Genomic DNA, 20,785 nt, shown 5'->3' on the forward strand with positions numbered 1-20,785 from the left:
CCTGCTGATTTTTCTTAGATATTATTTCTGGGGTTTTGAGTTCACTGGGAGAAAATGTTAGGGAGCAGAGTAAAGTCACAGAGTCTCAACTCTCAAAACATCACTGCCAGAGTCCTATTTGCTGAGCTTCTCCAAGACCTTTCTGTGGTCCAGATAGTAAGTAGAAGAGTTCTGGAGATGCATGAAAGCTTGGATGAAAGGTCCAAGTCTCTCCATATGTACACTCAGGTCTAGCAGATATGAGCAATATAGCCCTTCACTTGGGAAAGGCAGCACAGCTCAAGTGCCAGCTGCTGAGTTCCTCAGGCATGAAAAGAAGACTGCAGGGCTGGCTGTGGTTTGCCACATAGAAGGTGATCAAAGGTCTGTGTTTGAAGCATGCTTAAAAATGAAGAGGGGTCAATTCAAGGACAAGGATCTGTTTTGCTATTGTTACCTTTGTTAAAATATTGAGGGGTCTCTAAAAATTAAAACCTTTAAAAATTAAAACAGCACCCTGAATAAAACCTTCAACTCAGTGCTGGGAAAACATCAAGACGTACAGAGACACATTGCTGGGAAGGACACAAACCATGTAAGTATCCTGGAGAGACCATAAGAAGGTCTGATCAGAAGAAATGGAGTGTGGCGAAAAGCCTAACTTGGAGCCCAACAATAAGGCCTACATCTTTCAATCAGATCTTGCAGAGACCCAGTGACCTCAGTGGCCTGTCCTTGTGCATGTAATTGTAGGATTGGAGCCTGATTTGCCTGTTATCTAGGTAGCATAAAGTTTATGGTTTCCTTAATCATTTGCTTCCTTTAAGTGCTTGGGTTTTGTAATTTATTGATGCTAATTAGCATTGGTAAGGTTTTGTTTTTTAAACTAAGTTTTTGTTTTCAGTGGCTCTGGTATTCTTTTTTTATTTTTAGCTTTTCATTTGTATTTTGCGTTAGTACTTGAAGATAATATGTTTTACATGCAGGGGACAGATGGGTTATCAACTCATCAAAGAACAGCAGTGAGACTAGCTAATGAAGGAGTCCTGCAGAGCCCTGCATAGTACTTAACCTCTCTGCGACTTTCTTACCCCATCTGAAAAAAGAAGTGGGTAACAGATAAGAAAGCTTCAGATATAGAGCGAACTAGGTTCACAGATTTAAAACGAGATGCCTCATGGGAAACGTCTAGCTCCATTTCGGAGAGCTGGGCTCTACCATAAGCATCCTGTGGCAACTTGCTTAAACTTAGTCACTGAGGGTACCTTTACACGTGCTCGGAGGCTGGTTGGGGGCAGTGCTTTACTTAGAGCAGCTCCGAGAGCCGCTGTAATTAAAGTGCCACCATGTCTCATGTACCAGTGTCCCCGCACTTAAAAATGGTGGCAGGGGCACTTGCTGTGCTCCAGCCAGCCTCTGCGTCTCATGTATCAGTGTCCCCACGCTTCAAAATGGTGGTGGGAGCACTTCATCTAAAGGTTGTTCAACAAGCCTTAGATAAAGCGCCCCTGTGGCCATTGTGAAGCATGGGGACGCTGATACAGGAGATGCTCTAGATGCTTTAATTAGAGTGGCTCTCAGTGTCGCTCTAATTAAAATGTCCTTTCCCCCCACCCCCACTCCACATGTGTAAAAACATCCAATGATCTAGAAAATGGGTCCAGAAGCAGGAGTCACTTTATGAGTTCCTTTGACTTTTTAGAAAGAAGTCTGGACCAGCTGGGAAGTTGGAGCCCCAAATATTCCCCGTTATTATTGTTTTAACTTTGTTGCCTTCATTGTTGTTAACGGATCTAGTTTTCAAATGTTTTACTGTTTTTGGCCTTGAAAACAGCCTTTTGCATCAAATTTTGTGGTAGAACGCTACTTTGTTGGAAGACGAAAGGAAGCAAAGTCCTTTAAAGCTTAAAAAAGTAGATAGGGAATTTAATCAAAATGTAAAGATATGGTTCCAGTTATAATTCCTGTTAAATCAATTACATTTAACGCTTTAAAAACATGATAGAATGCCAACTTGTCTGTTTTGGACCTACAAAATCAGCCTTTTAATGGGACCCTAATTGGATCAGTAGGGCTGAAGAAGCCAGCATCTCTACCCAATAAACCACTCACACTTGCAAAGCACGCACTATAATCTTGGTTTCACAGTTCCAAAACTGCTGGCCTCTGGCACTTGCATTAAATGGGAATCGCTCTTAGATATCAGGCTCTACAAGAAGCCCTTAGACTCCTTCTAACTGAAATCTTGTAATATTTTCATACACAGGGTATGCAATCTTCACAGAAGTCAATGACAAATAACTCCAAATGTCATCAATGAAAATGGGATTTTGGGCCTGTAACCACCACTGTGACATCAGTGGAGAGCAGAAGCAGGTTGATATGATTAATAGGTACTGTTATTAACTGTTTAATTCCACTTCCATCAACATTGCCAGTGTTTAATTTTTCAAGGAGATTTAGCTGGAGAGATTTAGCTGTATGGAAAGCTTGAAGGGTAGTAACAAGCTGTTTTTGAGCTAGAGGGAGATAAAGAAATGTTACACAAAAGTCAAAGCTGTAAGTCAAGGTAAGCTTTAATGACAATATACCTCAAAAACAGCTTGACAATTTTTCTTCAATCTTTGCAGAAGTCTTCTCCTTTTGTCTTCAGAGTAAATAGAGCAATTTTAAGGCTAAGCAAATTTTCCAAGCCCAAGTTAGAGAGGTGAAAAACCAGGTTGTTTTGATTTGTTTTTTACATTGAAACTAGATTGCAACCTCAGCTATAATGAAACTAAGGCTGCTCCATAAGAAAGTAGCTTGCATGTATTAGTGCAGTTAAAAAGGGTACATGGTTTTCTGTGCATTTCTTCAATCAGGGCTTGAAAGTATCAGTCCTTCACAGCAACAAGATGGAAATCAAAACCACCTTCACCACTTAGCCATGACACTTGTTTTCCCTTATTTTCCTTTGTTTTTGGTGATTGAAAATGTAGAATCACATTTTCCAATAAGGTATGGGGCCCATTTGGCCTTGTTCACTGAGAATTGGTGAATACCTTATAAAGAAATCCTCTGTATGACTGATTTCTTTGAGAGTTCTTTGTCTTACCATAGAACTTCCCAAAAGTGTTTGCCTTTAAACATAGATATATTAAGAAGGGAGGTGAGGGTGAGAGAGACTTAGCTCTAGGCTACGGATGGGAAGACAGCGACTTTGGTTAATCCGTACTCTTGCACATCAGAATTGGACAGATCCCAGAATGACCTGTGCATAAAGCTTCAGTTATGGCTTTAAAATTAGCCTGATCCTATGGAGGAAAGACCATTACATGTTAAAGCACTAGTAAAAAGATAATGGTGAGAGAACAATGGTGCATATTAACTGCAGGCTGCTGTTGGTATTGATGAATTCCCTGCTACTTTCAAGCCCAGATGCCCACAGTTGCTGTTTAGAGGAGATGAAGGTTCTTCTGAAAGAGGCTGGCTGTTGACTGACCATTTCAATGCCTGAGGGTGCTGGATGCCCTGAAGTAGGAAAGGAACTTGTAGCAGAGGCTCACCACAAAGTACCAGATGTTCCGAGCCATCTGCGACCTCGCAATGAAAATCCGCCAGATGATCACGAGGAGGGTGGTGTTGAACACATACCGGATGTTCCTTAGCCTGGCAAACCAAAGAGAAGCACGCTTAAGAACCACAATTAACCAACAAATTATCTCAGTGCAGGCTCAACTGCTTTGGATCCAAGTTAAATAGGCTTTTCTGAACTGCAGAACTCTTTGAAAGAAATGTTATGTAAAACAATTTCTCTACATCAGTGAGACTGGTCATGCCTAAATACATGTCTATCTTTTGTTCCCCCCTTCCTCTGGAACAACCCTGCACTGAAGTTATAAATGACATGGAGAGAGGAATGTGAGCGACTGACCCACATGTGTGGGCACCAGGTCTTTGTGTATTTCCATACATTCTGATTTCAGATCAAGAAAAGATACTGAATAGATGCTGGTAATTGATTTCTAAGTTATCACCTAAGATATGGCTTATTGCCCATGATTTAATTGGATGTGTTGACAGGGCTTGATACCATTAACCATGAGCTTTGGTGACTGGCCTGTGAGCATGTGTATGAGTTGATAAATTGGCTTGGTAGTGGGCTTGCTCCTCCTTCCTTGAGAAAACTGACAAAACATGTTGGGCACCTGCTCATCAGCCTCAGTGGTACCCTCACTTTCAGGGCTCTGCAGGGTTCTTTCTTTTTATAGTCGGTGTTCATTTCATATGTAAAAGGCATTAAACTAGACCGTGAGATGGTGTAGGCTAACTTGCCATCAGGGTACCAATTACATACTATCTCCTTCTCTTTGGATACAGATACTCTAGTCCTACACACACCTTATCTGCCAGTGTCTGAGTATGGAGAGGAGTGGGATGAGTGCAAAATAACCCATGACCAAACCTGACTAGATTTGGGTGTGCACATGGTTTGTTTCTATAATTTGGAATGTAAGGATAGTGATGGAGATTGTGCTATCCATTAAGCCTTTATGCAGCTTATACACTCTTGCATGAATTATAGAAGCGCCTAGGAATTGAAATTATACATTTAAAAAAATTACTCCAGAAACTAAGAAAGTGTGTGACATCCCAGTGATGACAACAGCCTGGTTTACATCTCTAGCATTTTTCAGAGTGCAAAGCACAATTCCCCGAAAGGTACTTTACCAACTTTCAGTGAAAATGCCTCCATCTCTCTTTCATGTTTCCTTTTCTGCCTGTGTATGAAAGTGGTCTGGAAAAGATGAGTTGGGTATACATCTTTACTTGGAGCCTTGGACTTAAACTGCAATGCTTTGCCTTGCAAGCTCCTATATACATCCAAATGAATCGACAGAGAGCAGCTGTTCATTTTTCACTGGCTATGACTTACTTTCTTAAGTGCTGTTTTGCTGCAGGAATCCCAGACATGTCTTCATTCAGTAAATATTTCTTAGCACCCAGGCAGTAGTTTTCAATGTATTCTGACCAATGCAGCTGGCGAATATCAAAGTTGTACAGCTAAAATTAAAGAGAAAAAGAAATAATTAAATACCACGGCTAGATTTTTCAGAAAAAGAACAGGCTGTACAACTTGAGATGCTGATTCTGCTTTGAACTCTTCTCTGAACAAAGCTAGTATCTCATGTTTTCAAAGCCACAAGATTCAAAGGAAGTAACATGCACTGAAAAAATCTTACTTGAACTTTTCCATATAAGTGTTTATTACTTACTGGCCTCTACTTCAAATAGCATTTTACTCATTTTAAACAGATAGGTATTTGGACAAGGACAAAGAGAGATATGTTATTCTATTAATCTGATCTCTATTTCCTGCTTACGTCCTTGTGAGTGGCCATTTGGATGCTCAGTGTCACTAAAGAAAAGTGCAATCATGTTACAAGAGACAGTGTGTTGATGGTTCATCCAAAAATGTCCCTTGAGTTCTCTGGTGTCATACCAGGATTATGCTTCAAGTGGAAATAAATGGACCGGGATCAGAATCAACAGGTCCTTCTGCATAAATAACTAAGCTGAGGAGAGTTACATTATCTTTGGTGTCTGCAGCAAGAAAAATCCAAGAAACAGTTTACTTAGTTGCTTGGCATTGATTTGTCTCATTTCAGTACTAATGGCTCTGTTTAGTTTCATGCATCAAAATTTCAAATGGGAAAGGTATCAGCAATGCTCTCAAAGGATTGAAGGCCTAGCACAGTAAAGAAACAATGTAATGAGTGAACAACAGAGGGAGGTGACTGTTCATTCTGCTCAGGTTTTTAATGCACAGACAACAGGATCAACAAACTGCTTCCACTATTTTAAAGGGCAGTGTGGAAAAAAAAAAAAAAGAAAAAAGACTTCACCCACGCATCTTACTACCTGCTTTTGGATCAATTCAAGAACTATGGCATTAGGCCAGCAGTGAGCCAGAAGAGAATGGTGTATATAGCCATGGAAAATGGGAAGTTTATCATCACGCATCTATCCTGCAATGACTAAAGTGACTGCAGCTCACATAGACCTGCCTGAGCTTGCTCTAAACTATCTAGCTTGAGTTCCATAGTGGCATAAAGCTCAGTGCAAAACATACCCAGAGAGTCATTAGTCTGCACTAATTCTATACATTGCTAGCAGTGTGGAAGTTAGCGAGGTTACAGCTGACTTGAGTATCTACTGTTAGCTGTCAGCATCGTTAGCTGCAACTGCAATTTGCTGCCCCTCTGTAGAGAGTGCTTGGCTTAAGAATACTCTAACTCCTACAGTGGGAGTATCTGTGGGAATGTTATAAGTAACAAGACTAAGACTGTTTGGTCATGATACCAGGATTATGCTTCAAGTGGAAATAAATGGTTGGTCCAATAAAAGACAGCACCCACAAGAATTCTTGCCTCCCACATATTTCCTGGACCATCATGGCAACAACATTACCTCAACATGACTGAGAAAATAAGGCACAGAAGAGCTACTGTACAAGGGAACACTGAAGCAGAACCTGGTTGGCTGTGGACAGCGAAAGTACTTTGAAAATGGATCTTACAGTTTTTCTCATTACCATTAGCACTGTGCTTCTGGCATCCTTGTTTTTCTAGAGCATTTGTCCATGTGATCACCTTTCCAATGTGGAAGGGATTCAGTGAGACTATTCTAAGCTGCTGCTGCATGAAAGAGTAGACCACCAAAGACAGAAATCTCAAGGGACCTATAATTTATTCTAGTTTGCACTCTCTGGAAACATGTCTTTTGGCCTGGGAATACAGACAACCCGAGAATTCCTTTAATATTTTTTCAAAATGCTTATAGAACGAAAAAAACATTTTTTAGGGATTTAGCAATCCATCTGCCTCTCTCAAACAACAGTGAAGGAAACATCCTCCTCCTACACTATAGCTAAGGTTCTTGTGAGTCTAGTTAAAAAACACTGGGGGTGGAATACCAAATTATTTCTGTTTCATTCATGGCAGATTTGAATACTGGGGATCCAGAGAACATGCTGTTTGAAAGACTAACCATGCACCAGCTGGAACAGCCTGGGAAACTGGACATGAACAAAACTTGAGAAGGCAAGCACATTATCCATACAAGTAATACAATATGCTTACTTTCTTGTCCTCTGGACTGAGCTGTCCCATTAACATGTTCATGTTATCTGAGGACCATTCCCAAGACTGAGTGGTGAAATATTCCAGAAGCATCAGATTCTTGTGCAGCCTATCAAGGATCTTCATCATCCTGAAAGACAATGGGAACATCAGAAACATGCAGGGAGTTTGTCCTTATTTGAAAACTGGAGTTCTGTGCAGGCTGACCTGACTCTAAGCAACAAGCAGCTCCTTGGCTCCTCACATTACATTGTTTTTCCCAGGCAAAATGAATATGGGCTTTGGGTTCAGGCATGCAGCAGCAGCATCTCTCTTCAGCAGGCCAGTACCGATTCTAGCTGAGGCCCTGATCCTCTATCCTCAGGGATAGATCTTTGCACTTGCATAGATCACTGTTGACTTAAAGGAGGTTCATTCTCAGGAGAAGGATTGTGTCTATTCCCTCTTCACTCTGGACAATAGGCCACATATACGTGTATTATACCTGTATTTTCTAATGGCACATCTACACTGCCTCTGTGCTGTATGCATGCTAGTTTACTGCTGTGAAGCATACTCTGACCACTGAAGGCAATGCAGCCCCCTCAGGGAGCTACTATGAGCATTACCAAGCAACACACTAAAGACAGAGAGCCTAAGACTGGAACTGGGTACATGCTCAGGTGATTACACTGCCTCCTTTCCAGAACATGGCTCATACCACACCAAAGTGAATAGGTAGGGACTAGTTCATGATAGCACTCCATGGTGTGTCACAGGGACAATGCAGACAGCCCCTTGAAGGTAGCTCCTCTCCTTATAACATGTGGTAGTACTTTTGAACAGTTTCAGTTCTCTAATCTGTGCTTCTGTTCTTAGATGGGATGGGCCTGGTACTAGGACATTGTCAATCAAGTGCTTGGGCACTGGGGGTTTCATGCAACTGTAACTATTATGTGTCTGAAGGTACCCAAACCCCTTTCTCAGGGAAGGCTAACTCAGCAGGGGAGAAAGACAGTTCAGTGTTTGCAGTGTTGGCTTAGGACTTCGGAAACCCAAGTTCAGGGCTCTGCTCTGGGTTCCATTTATCATTTCGTCTTTCTGCCTCCTCTATGTACAATAGGGAGACAACAGCAGTTTTCCACCTTGCAGGGACATCACCATGTGTTCGTCACCACGAGAATCTGAGGCAAAACCAGCAAGTTTTGTGCCCTGGGCAAAGCCCTGCCAAAGAGTCATGTGGTGATGGTGGTTGTGCTGAACACCAGAGAGAGAGTGTGTATGTGTGGGATGGGCGGGGGGTCAGTCTTATTTGCCCTGGGGACATAGTCCCTGGCTGCTACTACTGCAGGAAAGTGCCCACTTATGGTTGTTGCCTCTCCTGCTACCATGGCATGGACTATTAGGTGTGAAGTGCCACAATGGCTTCTCCTCTAATTCAGCACCTGGGGCTGGTGCCCTGCTTGCCCTCCTCTTATTAGGCTACCGGTGAGGACAGAAACACTTTACAAGTAGTTGATTAGACAGATGGACTTTGGGAGACAAATGTTTTCAAGGCTGCTGTAATCAACAAATAGGTGCTCAGTCAGATTCAGGAGCATCTATGTCCCCCCCTCTTTACCTCAAGGGGATTACGGGGAAAATAAAGGGATATATTAATAAGCTGAAAAGCAGAACTGCCTTTCAAGAGAAGTATGCTGAATTGGCCAAAGAGTGGCTATACCATTTGTGAAAACTAATACAAAAGGCTGAGAGCTGGGTCCACTTGGCTTTCTCTATTCATGCATTGTGGCTGCCACCAAGCAAAACAGAGAGACTCAGATTCTAGTCCACCTATTAGGCATGTCTATGAACTTAGACACTCCAAACCCACAACTGGGGAAGTGAGGACACACTGGAGATGCCCCTCACTGACAATTAAGCACTACAGAGATCTTGAGAGCAGTAGCAAGGGCATCCTCAGAACATTTTTACCATCTCAACTTTACATCTAGAACATGAAGAACTGGTTAGTCCACACAATTCTTTAGTCTTTGACATCTGCTGAAGGTGTCGAAAAGGGCACCAACTCTGATTCTGGATTTTGTTTTGTGAACACCTGTCCACAGGGACTTAACCAGAGACTGCTAAGTCATTCCTCGCAGTCTGACAGCTGTGGCAGATTCACCTTATCTTTAATAACTATGCTGTTCAGAATGTACCGTCTCTCAGGGATATGAACCTTGAAGACCTGTTTTTCAGGTAGCAGGAGAGCAAAACGAGATGTGAACCTGCTTGGTGTCTACTATATTACTAACATACCTGAATAAGTATTTTACAGCCTTATAAGTAGAAAGGGAATTATAAAAAGAGAGAAACAACAATTTGCTAAAACCTTAAACACAGCATTGAGCCCTTTTTGCTTAGCTCAGAGATATACAGGTCCAGAAGGTGGGAGACTTCTCAGCAGGAGAGAATTCTGAATTGCATTTGAAATTAAAATTTGTGTCTGATGCCAATGATAATATTTTTTCTGGAGAGGGATGTAACAGCAGCAATAATAAGACTGAGCACATACCATGCTTTTTTGTATTTCAGTGGAGTTTAGGGCAGGGGCTGGGAATCTATAACCCATGGGCTGCATCCATTTTCTGGTCCATGGACATGGGGCATTGACAGCATTTAGTAGTAAGGGGCTCCAACTACAGTTGCTCTTCCCATGCCACTACAGGAAAAGCACTGGCTGTGGGCCCTTTCCTTACGCCGCTGCTAGGAAAAGTAGTAGCAGTGGCTGCACATCCCCCCCCCTGCCTCTGATACAAACTGGGTAAGTCTGGGCATGCAGTAGCCTTAAAAGGTTGCTCACTGCTTATCTAGAGGCCTTCTGGATTCCCATAACCTAGGCCTAGTTGGTTTTTTTTTTTTTTTTTTTTTTTACACTTGTTAGGGGCTGCTTTGCATCTGGGGATAATTGCCTATGCCCCATACCCATGTTCTTTGTCCTAGGAGATGGGGGCAGTGGTGTTGGAGAAGGGGAGGAGACTAGAAGGGGACGTGTACACCATCCTGGAAATTCTGTACAGAAGGTCAACAAAGCCAGCTTTACAGCTGCTTTTAGCTGTTGATGTGGCACAAAATGGCTGTCATAGACCACGGTAATTAGCACATTTTAATAATTCCATTTCCTTTTGTGATTGCTAAACCAGCAACAAGCAGGAAAGAGGCTGAGTTATATTATTTACAGTAGGATTCTCCTGGGTGACAGATGCCCTCATTTCTTTAGTCACAACAATGTCAAGGCTCAGATAACTATCCATGTAAACTTTCCTTTTAAATGCCACGTAAAGCTTATTCACACTCAGAAGCTCATAGCACCATTCCTTCTTTCAGCTACCTGGACCAGCTGAACCCACAAGACAAATAATTTATTGTAGCTACTGAAAAGCACAAAGCCTTGGGTCCTTGTGCAATGATACAGTTTTATGAGTGCTAGGATAGGGCGAGCAAGCTGCAACGTATAGGACAATAAAACTGGCCCTAAACATAAGCAATGAAAGTAAAAGATGGTCTACCCAGATGTATCATTTAGTGGTTGACCTGGTTTTCCTTTGGGAACTCTCACAGCTGGAATGGAAGGAAAGTCATGCATAAGCCAATTTCCTCCTCCTGGCAGTTTAGGGTGGTCACAAATAGTGAGAATGACTGAGAAGCTGACTATAAAAATCCATGAATACCAGGGAGCAGGAACCCTATATGGGGCTGAGTAGATGCAAAGGAGTGGAGGGTACAGTTCTTTCTGAGTAGCCACCTCAAGTACTGTACTAGACAAGGGAAGATAACTAAGATCTTTAACATATTCTGAGAAAAGCAGCCCAACAGCAGTTGCAAGAGCTTAGAGTTTCATGATCTCTTTAAGATGTAATAATGCTTGGAGCAGTGAATCTTCTCACCTGGGTTTTCTTCCGGTTAGTCTCAAGTACAGATCATAGATCAAGGCTGGAGCCTTATGGCTGACTGCTATCCAGTACCGGTTAATCAGGTAGTTTGAGGTGAGTTGAGCACAGGGTGTTCTGTAAACCTGTTCTAGGGGGTTCCTTTTGAAGGTGGACAAGACGTGGTATTCTGTAAGAGAAGAGAGAACAGATGTTTTAAATTAGACTTTCCTCACATTGAGAACATGCAATGATGAACATGTGGTGTTTCAATTCCTCAACTGCGTAAATGAATCTTAGCAGTTAGTAGTTTTATAACATAGTGTGTTCAACCTCACAGAAGACTGATACAAAGTGATTCCTAATTCTGTAACTGAACAATCATCTATCTAAATGCACTCAAGATTAGTAGCCATTTGGAAATGTCAAACACCACTGAGCTTAATGGTCTATGCTTGTAATGCAATAAAGAAACAAATTCCGTTTTATTCATAACCCATAGGTACTCAAAAATCAGAATGAAATGACATTTACCTCACATGCAAAACAGGTGGGAGCAGATTCTCTGCCCTGTTATATAGGGGGGGTTCCTCAGATGGCAGAGACTTTGCTGCCACCTTTCCTGACCCCCCTGGTGTAAGGGTCATGCATCTCCATGATCCTGGTGGCCTCTGCAGTTGGGTATAAGGCAGAGCAGTCCCTGCTGTTACTGCCCCAGTGGCCTGATCTTGGAAGCCTATGGTTGGTTCTTTCACTCCCAAACATTATGAATAAGTCTAGACTCTAGGGCCTATTTAGGTATGATGGCCTGTAATACATTCCATGGTAAGAGAGTAACAAAGTGGCTGCTACAGTATTTACAAGCTTGAAGAACCTTGCTCTTTTTACTTCAAAAAATAGACCTTTACCTGGACAATATTTTCCTAAAAGTTCTGGAAAACCTGGGCATATTAAAAAACAATGTTTGACCATATGTTCAACTGAATTCTTTAAATTATATTTCTCTGTTTCAGACCTCAAACTGTTGCCACACCTCTGTCTTCCTCACTTTCCCCCTCCCTCATTTATCCGACTTTGGAATGTTTTATGGTAAGCAAGAATGTGGGATGAGAAGTTTTCATATAATAGTCATAGTTGTAAAGGCAAGGATTTTTTGGTGGTATCTGTTATTGGACAAATGATATAGTTGGGCAGGATGTTAGACAAGGTTCCAAGCAAAAAGTACCCTTCCTTGGGTCACGGTTCTAAACAAATTTTCTCCATGTAGTTGAGACTCTGATGATTAAAGACATAAATGAAACACGGGAGTAGGAGGCTAGTGTGTTTAGCGGCCACAATGCAAAGGCACAGAGAGCAAGTGCCATAAATTCTGTGCCTTCTATAAAGGGCCCAACACTCTGTTGACACTTAATAAATTATAATGAGGCTCATTTATCCCCATTCAACCACTCGTGAATCAGACTGGGATTTTCTGCTCCGACACTCCCGACAAGAGATTTCTCTAAAGATACTCTTTAAATCCAGAATTATACACAAACCCTCAGCTATTCACCAATATTTAAGTCAGAGTTTATTTAGTCTCTTCCTTTCCCAATGGAAAAATCACCAAATTTTATTTGCTGCCACTGACATCCTGGAGCTGTGAGACCATTTTTGATACTATCTGCAGCAAATGTTTACAGTGTTGGTAAATGCATGGCATAGTCTCAACAGTTTTGGGCCCTTTAATTCTGTAGCTGATAGGAAATGATGTTGAATAGATAACCTATGTGACCTAAAGAAGCAAGGAGACCAGACTGCTTAAGTGGGAAGCAGATAACCTATGAAAGCAGAGGAAGCAGGGGGCTACAACAGATTGGATTTCAAATTACTTAATTGGGCAGTAGGTACTCTGTAAGTAGCACTATACATACCATAAACAAGATAAAACCTGGGGAAAATGGGGACACTATAGAACGAACAGACAAACATCATGAAGGGATGAAAACCAGGCCAGGAAAACATCCTGAAGGGGGCAAAAGACATGCCATTGTCAAGTTGACTGAGGGGAAAGAAGGGGGCAGATCACCCATAAAAGAGCAAGCAAAAATGAAGACTGTGGACCTTTGCCCCACCTGCCAAGAACTGTGGACTCAAGAGACTCCTGAATGCCTGGCCAGCTGCAGGGAGACACTCTGACTTGGGACTAAGTGAAACTTATGCACGGTTCCTCTTATTTCTGAATATAGGCAAAGTTTTCTGTTGTGCCTTTGTCTTACGCTTAAAACTGTAAATTACTGTACTCAATAAACGCTCTCTTCAGAGAATGTACTATTCTTGCCCAAGCCATTTTCATTACTTCAGAGCCACCACCTAAGTTCTAACACTAAGTTTGGGAAACAACAGCTCCATCTGCTTTCATTCAAGTCCAAATGTTCATGTGCTGCAAATCCAAGTTTCAATCACAAGCTGACTGGGAAGGCATTTATTTTAGAAGCAGAGCAATCACTTGTTTGGTTTTCCTCCTTTCCCATTTTGCCATTTTTAGCCAGGATAAGGAAAAAAAATCATTCTATTTAGAAAATGCATCCCTTGTCATTTGAAATCACAAACAATTCACAGAATTTGGACAAACCAGTGATGCCTGCCTTGCATTTGCTAATTAATGCTTGTAGCAAAACAGCTGCAGCACTGTGCGGTGTAGTACTTCTTGATGTGGACAGCTCATTTATCAGGGGAGACATATGCTTAAACTCCAAAGAAAATTTGGAAAAGCAGGAATAGAGACAGTATTGTTTCAATAAATACCCCAAATGGCTGTTAAACCAACCTTAACATCTCATAAAAGGAGCCTGGGTGATTCATGGAAAAGCTGTCTTGTATAATCTAGCATAAATTATGCTACATTATGATCACAGCTCCTTCTTTCAGTTTTGTAGACTCATTTTAACTTTTTCTCCAGTTGTACAGAGGTGAGAATATGACCTTTACTCTGTGGAGCTGGCTGCTTTGATGCATCATGTACCAGTATGTGTGTGTTTGTATGGGATACCTAAGGATTTCAAAATATGATCAGCACCTGACATTAGGATCAGATTTTCAAAAGCGGCTGAGTGCCAGAATTTACATGCAGATTCTTGCAACTGTAAACATGTTTTAAAACAACATATTTAAAGGTCCCTGAAATTTAAATGGAATGCCTTTGTTATGATAAGAGTTGATAACAGCACTTAAATCAGTACAGGAAGGGCAGAAAGATACTCTTGGTGACATAACTATTTTTCAAAAAACTTTTGAAGGGCAAATCCAGAATCCAAAACTGGAAGGGCAGTTAAAGAGAAATTATTTTTCAAATATTTGGCTTTGCTGTGGATGCAATGTGTGGCCCAGATCCTGCTAATTAATCCATATGGACAAACCTGCACACCCAAAACTCCAGTTAAATCAATGGCCTACTGAGAGCCATTGGGATTTAGCTAAATAGAATAACTCACAGAATGAAGGCCTACATACCTTTTTGCATATTCCTTCGTAGGATTTGTGGATGAGGATTTAGAGCATGTATCATTTTTCCCCCCACATCAACCCTGCTTCATTTAGTGCCCACATCTACAAAAACAACCTCCTTTATTACACCATTACAAATCATCCCTGTGTCAGGGCTATTCTGTGCACTGAATGAGGACGGAGTCCTATGGGAAAAAAATAGCACATAATCCTGTAATGAAGAACTGCAGCATAATGCGCAAAGGGAGTGCAAATTAAAGTTGCATATGCAGCATTAATTATGGACGTTCCTAATTTTTTGGGAGTGCTTGATTTGGCAATCTTAATTATGTTCTTATGATGCAATTTTTTTCTGGATATTATAAGACAACAGAGGCAGAGATACAGATACATCTCCAACAGATTTGGTGAAATCCTACAGCTGACAGTTTTTTCACTGCTCCTACTGACCTCTTCCACTGCTTAAACTAAAGCAAGTTCTCAAATTCACTCTAAGCCAGTGGTTCTCAACATTTTTAGATTTAAAACACCCCTCAGAAAATGCCAGCACCTAGCTTTCATTAATGTTTTTGACTGTGGAAGAATAATAGGGCAATTCTGTTGCAAAGGACACAGAAAGACCACGACAGGTCAGAATGGTTTTGACATTGTGAGATCCTATTCAAATCTCTGGATTTATTTTGTGAATTGTGTAGGTGCTTGCACACCTAACCATGCTAATTTGGCCATAGCACCCTGGTTCCGAATAATTCCTTTAACCTTTCAGTGGGTCAGAATCAGAATTAATTCTGCCCCAGGTAGTTCATCAAGAGAAAACTGGCTGAATCAAAATGTATTTATGTTCACACTGTGAGAACTATATTACAGCTTACCCTGAAAAACTACTTTTGACTGGCAGTTTCAGAACATACCAAGCAGACTGCAGACAGCAAGATTAACCCACTTTGATTTTATTGGCAGGACCTAAATTGCAGCAAAGCAGAACAAACTGCTTTGAGATTAGTTCAGGTGAATGCCTAGTTATCAGGCACAGCCTTATACTACTAGTAATTAATAATAAAGGCACAGCTATATATTACAAGGTATGGTGTTATTGTGTAAAGGAAATTAAGCAACAACGTAAGCCATGCGCCAATCTTACAGTCAAGGCTGGTCTGCATCTGGAAATTTACCAAAATAAGTGTACTTGAGAATTTTTTTTTTCTGGTAAAACCCATCTGGAAATAATTTGAAATGGTGTTGTCCAGATAGAGGCTTCTGCCAACCCCCACCTCCCAATTCTAAAACAGGTATTTTGGTAAATTTTCAGGTATTGGGAGGCCCTTAGAACAAAACAGGGAGCAAAGGAAGAACAGAATTAAAGGAAGGGTTTAGAGGAAAGGCATTAGCCTCAAGATATTGTGCCTCTATTTATCTGTGTTTGCTGTAAAGGCTTTGAACTGGTAGAACAGAATTTGGCCAAAAGTGAGGAAAAACAATGCCAGATTTTCATCTGCTACCATCAGCACAGGTCCGTGGAACTAGGCCAAGGGTCTGGGGGTTACTTTAACAGTTACATTGAATGGACCAAATTTGTCTTTAACTGGAATTCTTCCAGGGTTGAACATAGACATAGAAGCTTTGGATCCCCACAGTCTGCTATTTATAGGGGGTTACTTTGAACTGCTTTAACTATTTGGTGAAAAGAAAATATAACTCACCAAAGACATGCAACTGGTCTCAAAAACAAAATGCCAACAGAATTGCAGGCTTCATTCAATCCCATTTATACTGTATGTCAGAGATTCTCTACAATCATGGCAAAATGACGCCCACCTCAAAGGCAGTAAAATCACTGAATATATTGCCTCTATTCTTGAATTAATCTCACAGCTGAATTTGGTTTAATAAGTGGGCCATATTCTGCTCCGCACACATCCCTGCAACCCCAATGACATTGCTGAACTGTTCTAGCTGAAATTAAAAACAAAACAAACAAACAAACAAAAACCCCAAAACAGCCCCATGGCAAACTTTTGCCTGAAAGTCTCAACCAAACCCTTAAAGTTTGGCCAAGTTATATGCAACGGGGTCTTATAATGGGAAGGATAATCAACTTTGATGGTAGATAGTACTACCTGCTTTTGAATAATGACTTACTGGGAGATCTTTTAACTGTTCTCCACAGCGGATTCAGATTAGCCCTCCTGGTCTGGTTGTACAATGCAGGAATCTATTAGAAGTACATGCCTCATGTCCTGTGGCTTGGGATACAATACAAACCTAATACATTTATGATTCTCAAACTTTTTTGACTCAGGACACCCCATGTTAGATTCAAGTCACCCTTCAGAAAATGCCAGCTATTAGCTTTCAATCATTTCAGTAAGTTAGGACATGCATGTTGGTGGTTTTAGAAGCATGCATGTATTCTTATTAATAGGAAAAAGGTAGAAGGTCCATTTGGGCACTGGGTACTTTCTTCTGAAGATTTTACACAGTAATTCATATCTATTACTGTGGTGAATCCATTCTAAACTTCTTCTTAAGTACCACAGCTTCATTCCATACAGGTCTCTGCTCTCAGATCTACACTGCAAATTTCCATTCAGTGTTCTGCACTCATCTCCTGGCACACTCCTCACACTCCTAGTGATCTCAATGGGAATTCTGTGCACTAGAGCGTGTCAGGGACTCTTATCAAGCAGGCCTAGCTTGAGTTACCACACCTTCCCCTCATTCCTGGCTAAAGAGATTGCCCCAGTTCTCTGCAGTCAGACTGGCTCCTCTTAAACACATCTGCAGCCTCAGTCTGTTTTGACAAGCCCCATGTTCACTGCTCTCCCAACTTCTGACTTGAGTTTTGCCTAACCCTGATCTTGGATCTCCCCTGAATCTTGGTGCTGGCCCTATTCTCTGGTTTACCTGGCATCCTGACTTGGCTTGGCTGCTTTGACCCTGATCTGAGCTCTTCCCTGGAACTTGGCACCCCAGCTTCTAACCTTGGTTTTCAGAGAATCAGAAAATTAGGGTTGGAAGGGACATCAGGAGGTCATCTAGTCCAACCCCCTGCTCAAAGCAGGTCCATCCCCAATTAGATCATCCCAGCCAAAGCTGTCTAGTCAAGTCTTAAAAACCTCCAAAGATGGGGAGTCCATAACCTCTCTGAGTAACCTGTTCCGGTGTTTTATTACCCTCCTAGTGAGAAAATTATTCCTAATAGCTAACCTAAACTTCCCTTGCTGCAACTTGAGACTGTTGCTCCTTGTTCTGTCATCAGCCACCACTGTGAACAATGTGGCTCCATCCTCTTTGAAACCACCGTTCAGGTAATGGAAGGCTGCTATTAAATCCCCTCTCAATCTTCTCTTCTCTAGACTAAATAAGCCCAGTTCCCTCAGTCTTTCCTCATAAACCATGTGCCCCAGCCCTCTCACCATTTTCATTGTCCTCCACTGGATTCTCTCCACATCCACACAGAAAGGTCCACATCCTTTCTGTAGTGGGGGCCCAAAACTTAACACAGTACTCCAGACATGGCTTCACCAGTGCCAAATAGAGGGGAATAATCACTTCCCTTGACCTGCTGGCAACACTCCTACCAATGCAGCTCTGTATGCTGTTAGCCTTCTTGGCAACAAAGGCGCATTGTTGGCTCATATTCAGCTTATTGTCCACTGTAAGCCCTTAGGTACTTTTTTGCATGCTGCCCAGCCAGTCAGCCCCCAGCCTGTACTGGTGCATGGGATTCTTCCATCCTAAGTGCAGGACTTTGTGCTTGTCTTTGTTGAATCTCATGAGATTTCTCTAGGCCCTATCCTCCAATTTTTCTAGGTCACTCTGAATTCTAGCCCTACCCTCCAGTGTATCTACTACAGTCTAACTTGATAAATCTGGCATGCTCAGGACCGAGCACCTACCAGAAATGTGAATTTTCTGGATTTCTGAAACCAGAGCAGCAGCTGGTCCAGGAACAGTGGCTGCACACAGAGCAGCAGCTGCAGGGTGGTGGATGGTGGCGGGAGCTGCCATGTGCAAGCTTCCCCCTCTGGCTGCTGGTACTCCCTGATATAGTTTATTTAAATAAAAAAAGTGCCAGATTTTCAAGAATTCCAGATTTTTGATATCCAGATTTATGAGGTTATACTCCCCCCAGCTTGGTGTCATCTTGGACTAGATTCACAGACTATAAGGCTGGAAAGGACCTCAGAAGATCATCAGGTCCAGCCCTCTGCATTAGGCATGAAAGACAACTGGGGGTCAGATGACCCCAGCGAGGTGACAGTCCAGTCTCCTCTTGATTTCCAGGGCAGGAATTTGCACCACTTCTGGAGGAAGCTTGTTCCATTCCATCTCTCAGATCTCTCCTCTTGGCTCCCCTGGAACTTGGTCCCATACTCTCCACTCTACCAACCCAGAGCCTGACCTGATGCTCCCAGAGCAATAACCTGTTTTCCACCCCGCTGACCTCCTACTTGCCCCTTAAGGCCTATGCACAGGCACGGCCACCTATGGCCTGACTGAATTCTCACAGAGGGAGATCACCAGTGTCAATCAGAGAGGGTACTGCTCTTAGTCTCATTTCAAAGAACTGCACACTCACTAACTTTGCTTTGTGCCTCAGAATGTGACTGGATGGAGCTGATCCTCTCAGAAAGACAAGCATCTGCTGCAGAGGGATGATTTCAGTTACAATGCACTCCTTTACCATCATTCTCACTGGTAAAAATAAGATGAAAATAAATCAGAAAAGCAAGAGGGCAAATGGAGGCATTACAAAGGCTATGACCTTGTCTAGCTTTACAAGGACACTTTTATATTTGCTACTTTAAATGTCATTACAGAATATCTGGCTTTCAGAAGTCCTGGAAACTGACTAAATTTTCCAGTAGTCCAGCCAGGAAGTCCAGCCTCTTTTCCTCCATTTGTGCCAAATACCACATAATTTCCCATCAAAATTATTTCAGGAGCTTGTTTGATTTTATTTCAGGACATCCACTCCCTAATGACTTTTATTTGATATCTTTGGCAATCCCTTGCAGTTGAGGATGATCGTCTTTCATGATTATCTTATCTGTGTGTCCAAGGATGGCTGATAAGACCTAGCTGAGATCGACAGACTCTACTTTATCTTGGACATGTGTTTCTCTGTGGGTTGGGCGGTGCTGAATTCTTGATTTGGTCCATGGCACGCTGTTACTGCCACTCCCACTTTTCCATCTCCTATTGTTGTTGTGAGGTTTCAAAGTACTGAGATCCCTGAAGCAGACGGGGTGACCCTGGGCAAGGCTAAAAAGAAAGGCCTACAAAGGATGGGAGTCACCTCCAAGGAGGATTATTCTGCACTGGTCCGGTCCTGTAGGGAGCAGACCAGGAAAGCCAAGGCTGCAACTGAACTCCAGCTAGCTTTGAGCATCAAGGACAATAAAAAGTCCTTTTTCAGATATGTGGGGAGCCGGAGGAAAAGCAGGGGCAACATTGGACCCCTGCTGAGCCAGATGGGGCAACTGACAACTGACGCCCAGGAAAAAGCCAACCTATTAAATAGGTACTTTGCGTCAGTCTTTCATCAGTCCCATGGGACGCCCATGCCCGCTACAGGGCCGGGAAGTCCGGGTGAGGGTGATCCCCTGCCCTCCCTTAATGCTGACTTTCTGAAGGAACATCTTGAGAAGCTGGATACCTTCAAGTCAGCTGGCCCTGACAATCTTCACCCCAGGGTACTCAAGGAGCGGGCGAGCATCATAGCCCAGCCTCTAGCACGGATCTTTGAAAACTCTTGGCGCTCTGGTGTAGTGCCCGAAGACTGGAAGAAGGCCAATGTGGTGCCTATCTTCAAGAAAGGGAGGAAAGTGGATCCGGCTAACTATAGGCCCATCAGCCTGACTTCTATCCCGGGGAAGATCTTAGAAAAGTTTATTAAAGAGGCCATCCTTAATGGACTGGCCGACGACAACATCTTAAGGGATAGCCAGCACGGGTTTGTTGCGGGTAGGTCTTGCTTGACCAATCTCATTTCCTTCTACGACCAGGTGACCTATCACCTGGACAAGGGAGAAGAGATTGATGTCATATATCTTGACTTCAAAAAAGCCTTCGATCTGGTGTCCCATGATCGCCTCTTGGAGAAACTGGCCAATTGTCGCCTTGGGTCCTCCACGATCCGCTGGCTGGAAAATTGGCTCCGGGGTCGGACCCAGAGGGTAGTAATCGATGGAAGTCACTCATCGTGGTGTCCTGTGACCAGTGGGGTCCCCCAAGGCTCTGTCCTTGGACCCATACTGTTCAACATCTTCATTAATGATGTGGACACTGGAGTCAGAAGCGATC

The 20,785-nt window shown here is 42.5% G+C and overlaps 1 protein-coding gene across 1 annotated transcript in view; it reads right to left on the reverse strand.

Moving 5' to 3' along the window:
• Window positions 1-7: 7 nt before the first annotated feature.
• The window catches only part of LOC102381240 (fatty acyl-CoA reductase 1-like), a 118,092-nt gene continuing 97,314 nt past the window's right edge, over window positions 8-20,785 (reverse strand). The window contains exons 8-11 of the mRNA XM_006028775.3: window positions 11,009-11,180; window positions 7,101-7,230; window positions 4,895-5,022; window positions 8-3,627 (exon numbers count right to left, since the gene is read on the reverse strand). Coding sequence (XP_006028837.1) covers window positions 3,465-3,627; window positions 4,895-5,022; window positions 7,101-7,230; window positions 11,009-11,180 — 593 coding nt within the window. The 3' untranslated portion in view covers window positions 8-3,464. The remainder of the gene's footprint in view (window positions 3,628-4,894; window positions 5,023-7,100; window positions 7,231-11,008; window positions 11,181-20,785) is intronic.

This window comes from Alligator sinensis, unplaced genomic scaffold (genome assembly GCF_000455745.1).
Source record: "Alligator sinensis unplaced genomic scaffold, ASM45574v1 scaffold35_1, whole genome shotgun sequence".
NCBI lineage: Eukaryota > Metazoa > Chordata > Crocodylia > Alligatoridae > Alligator > Alligator sinensis.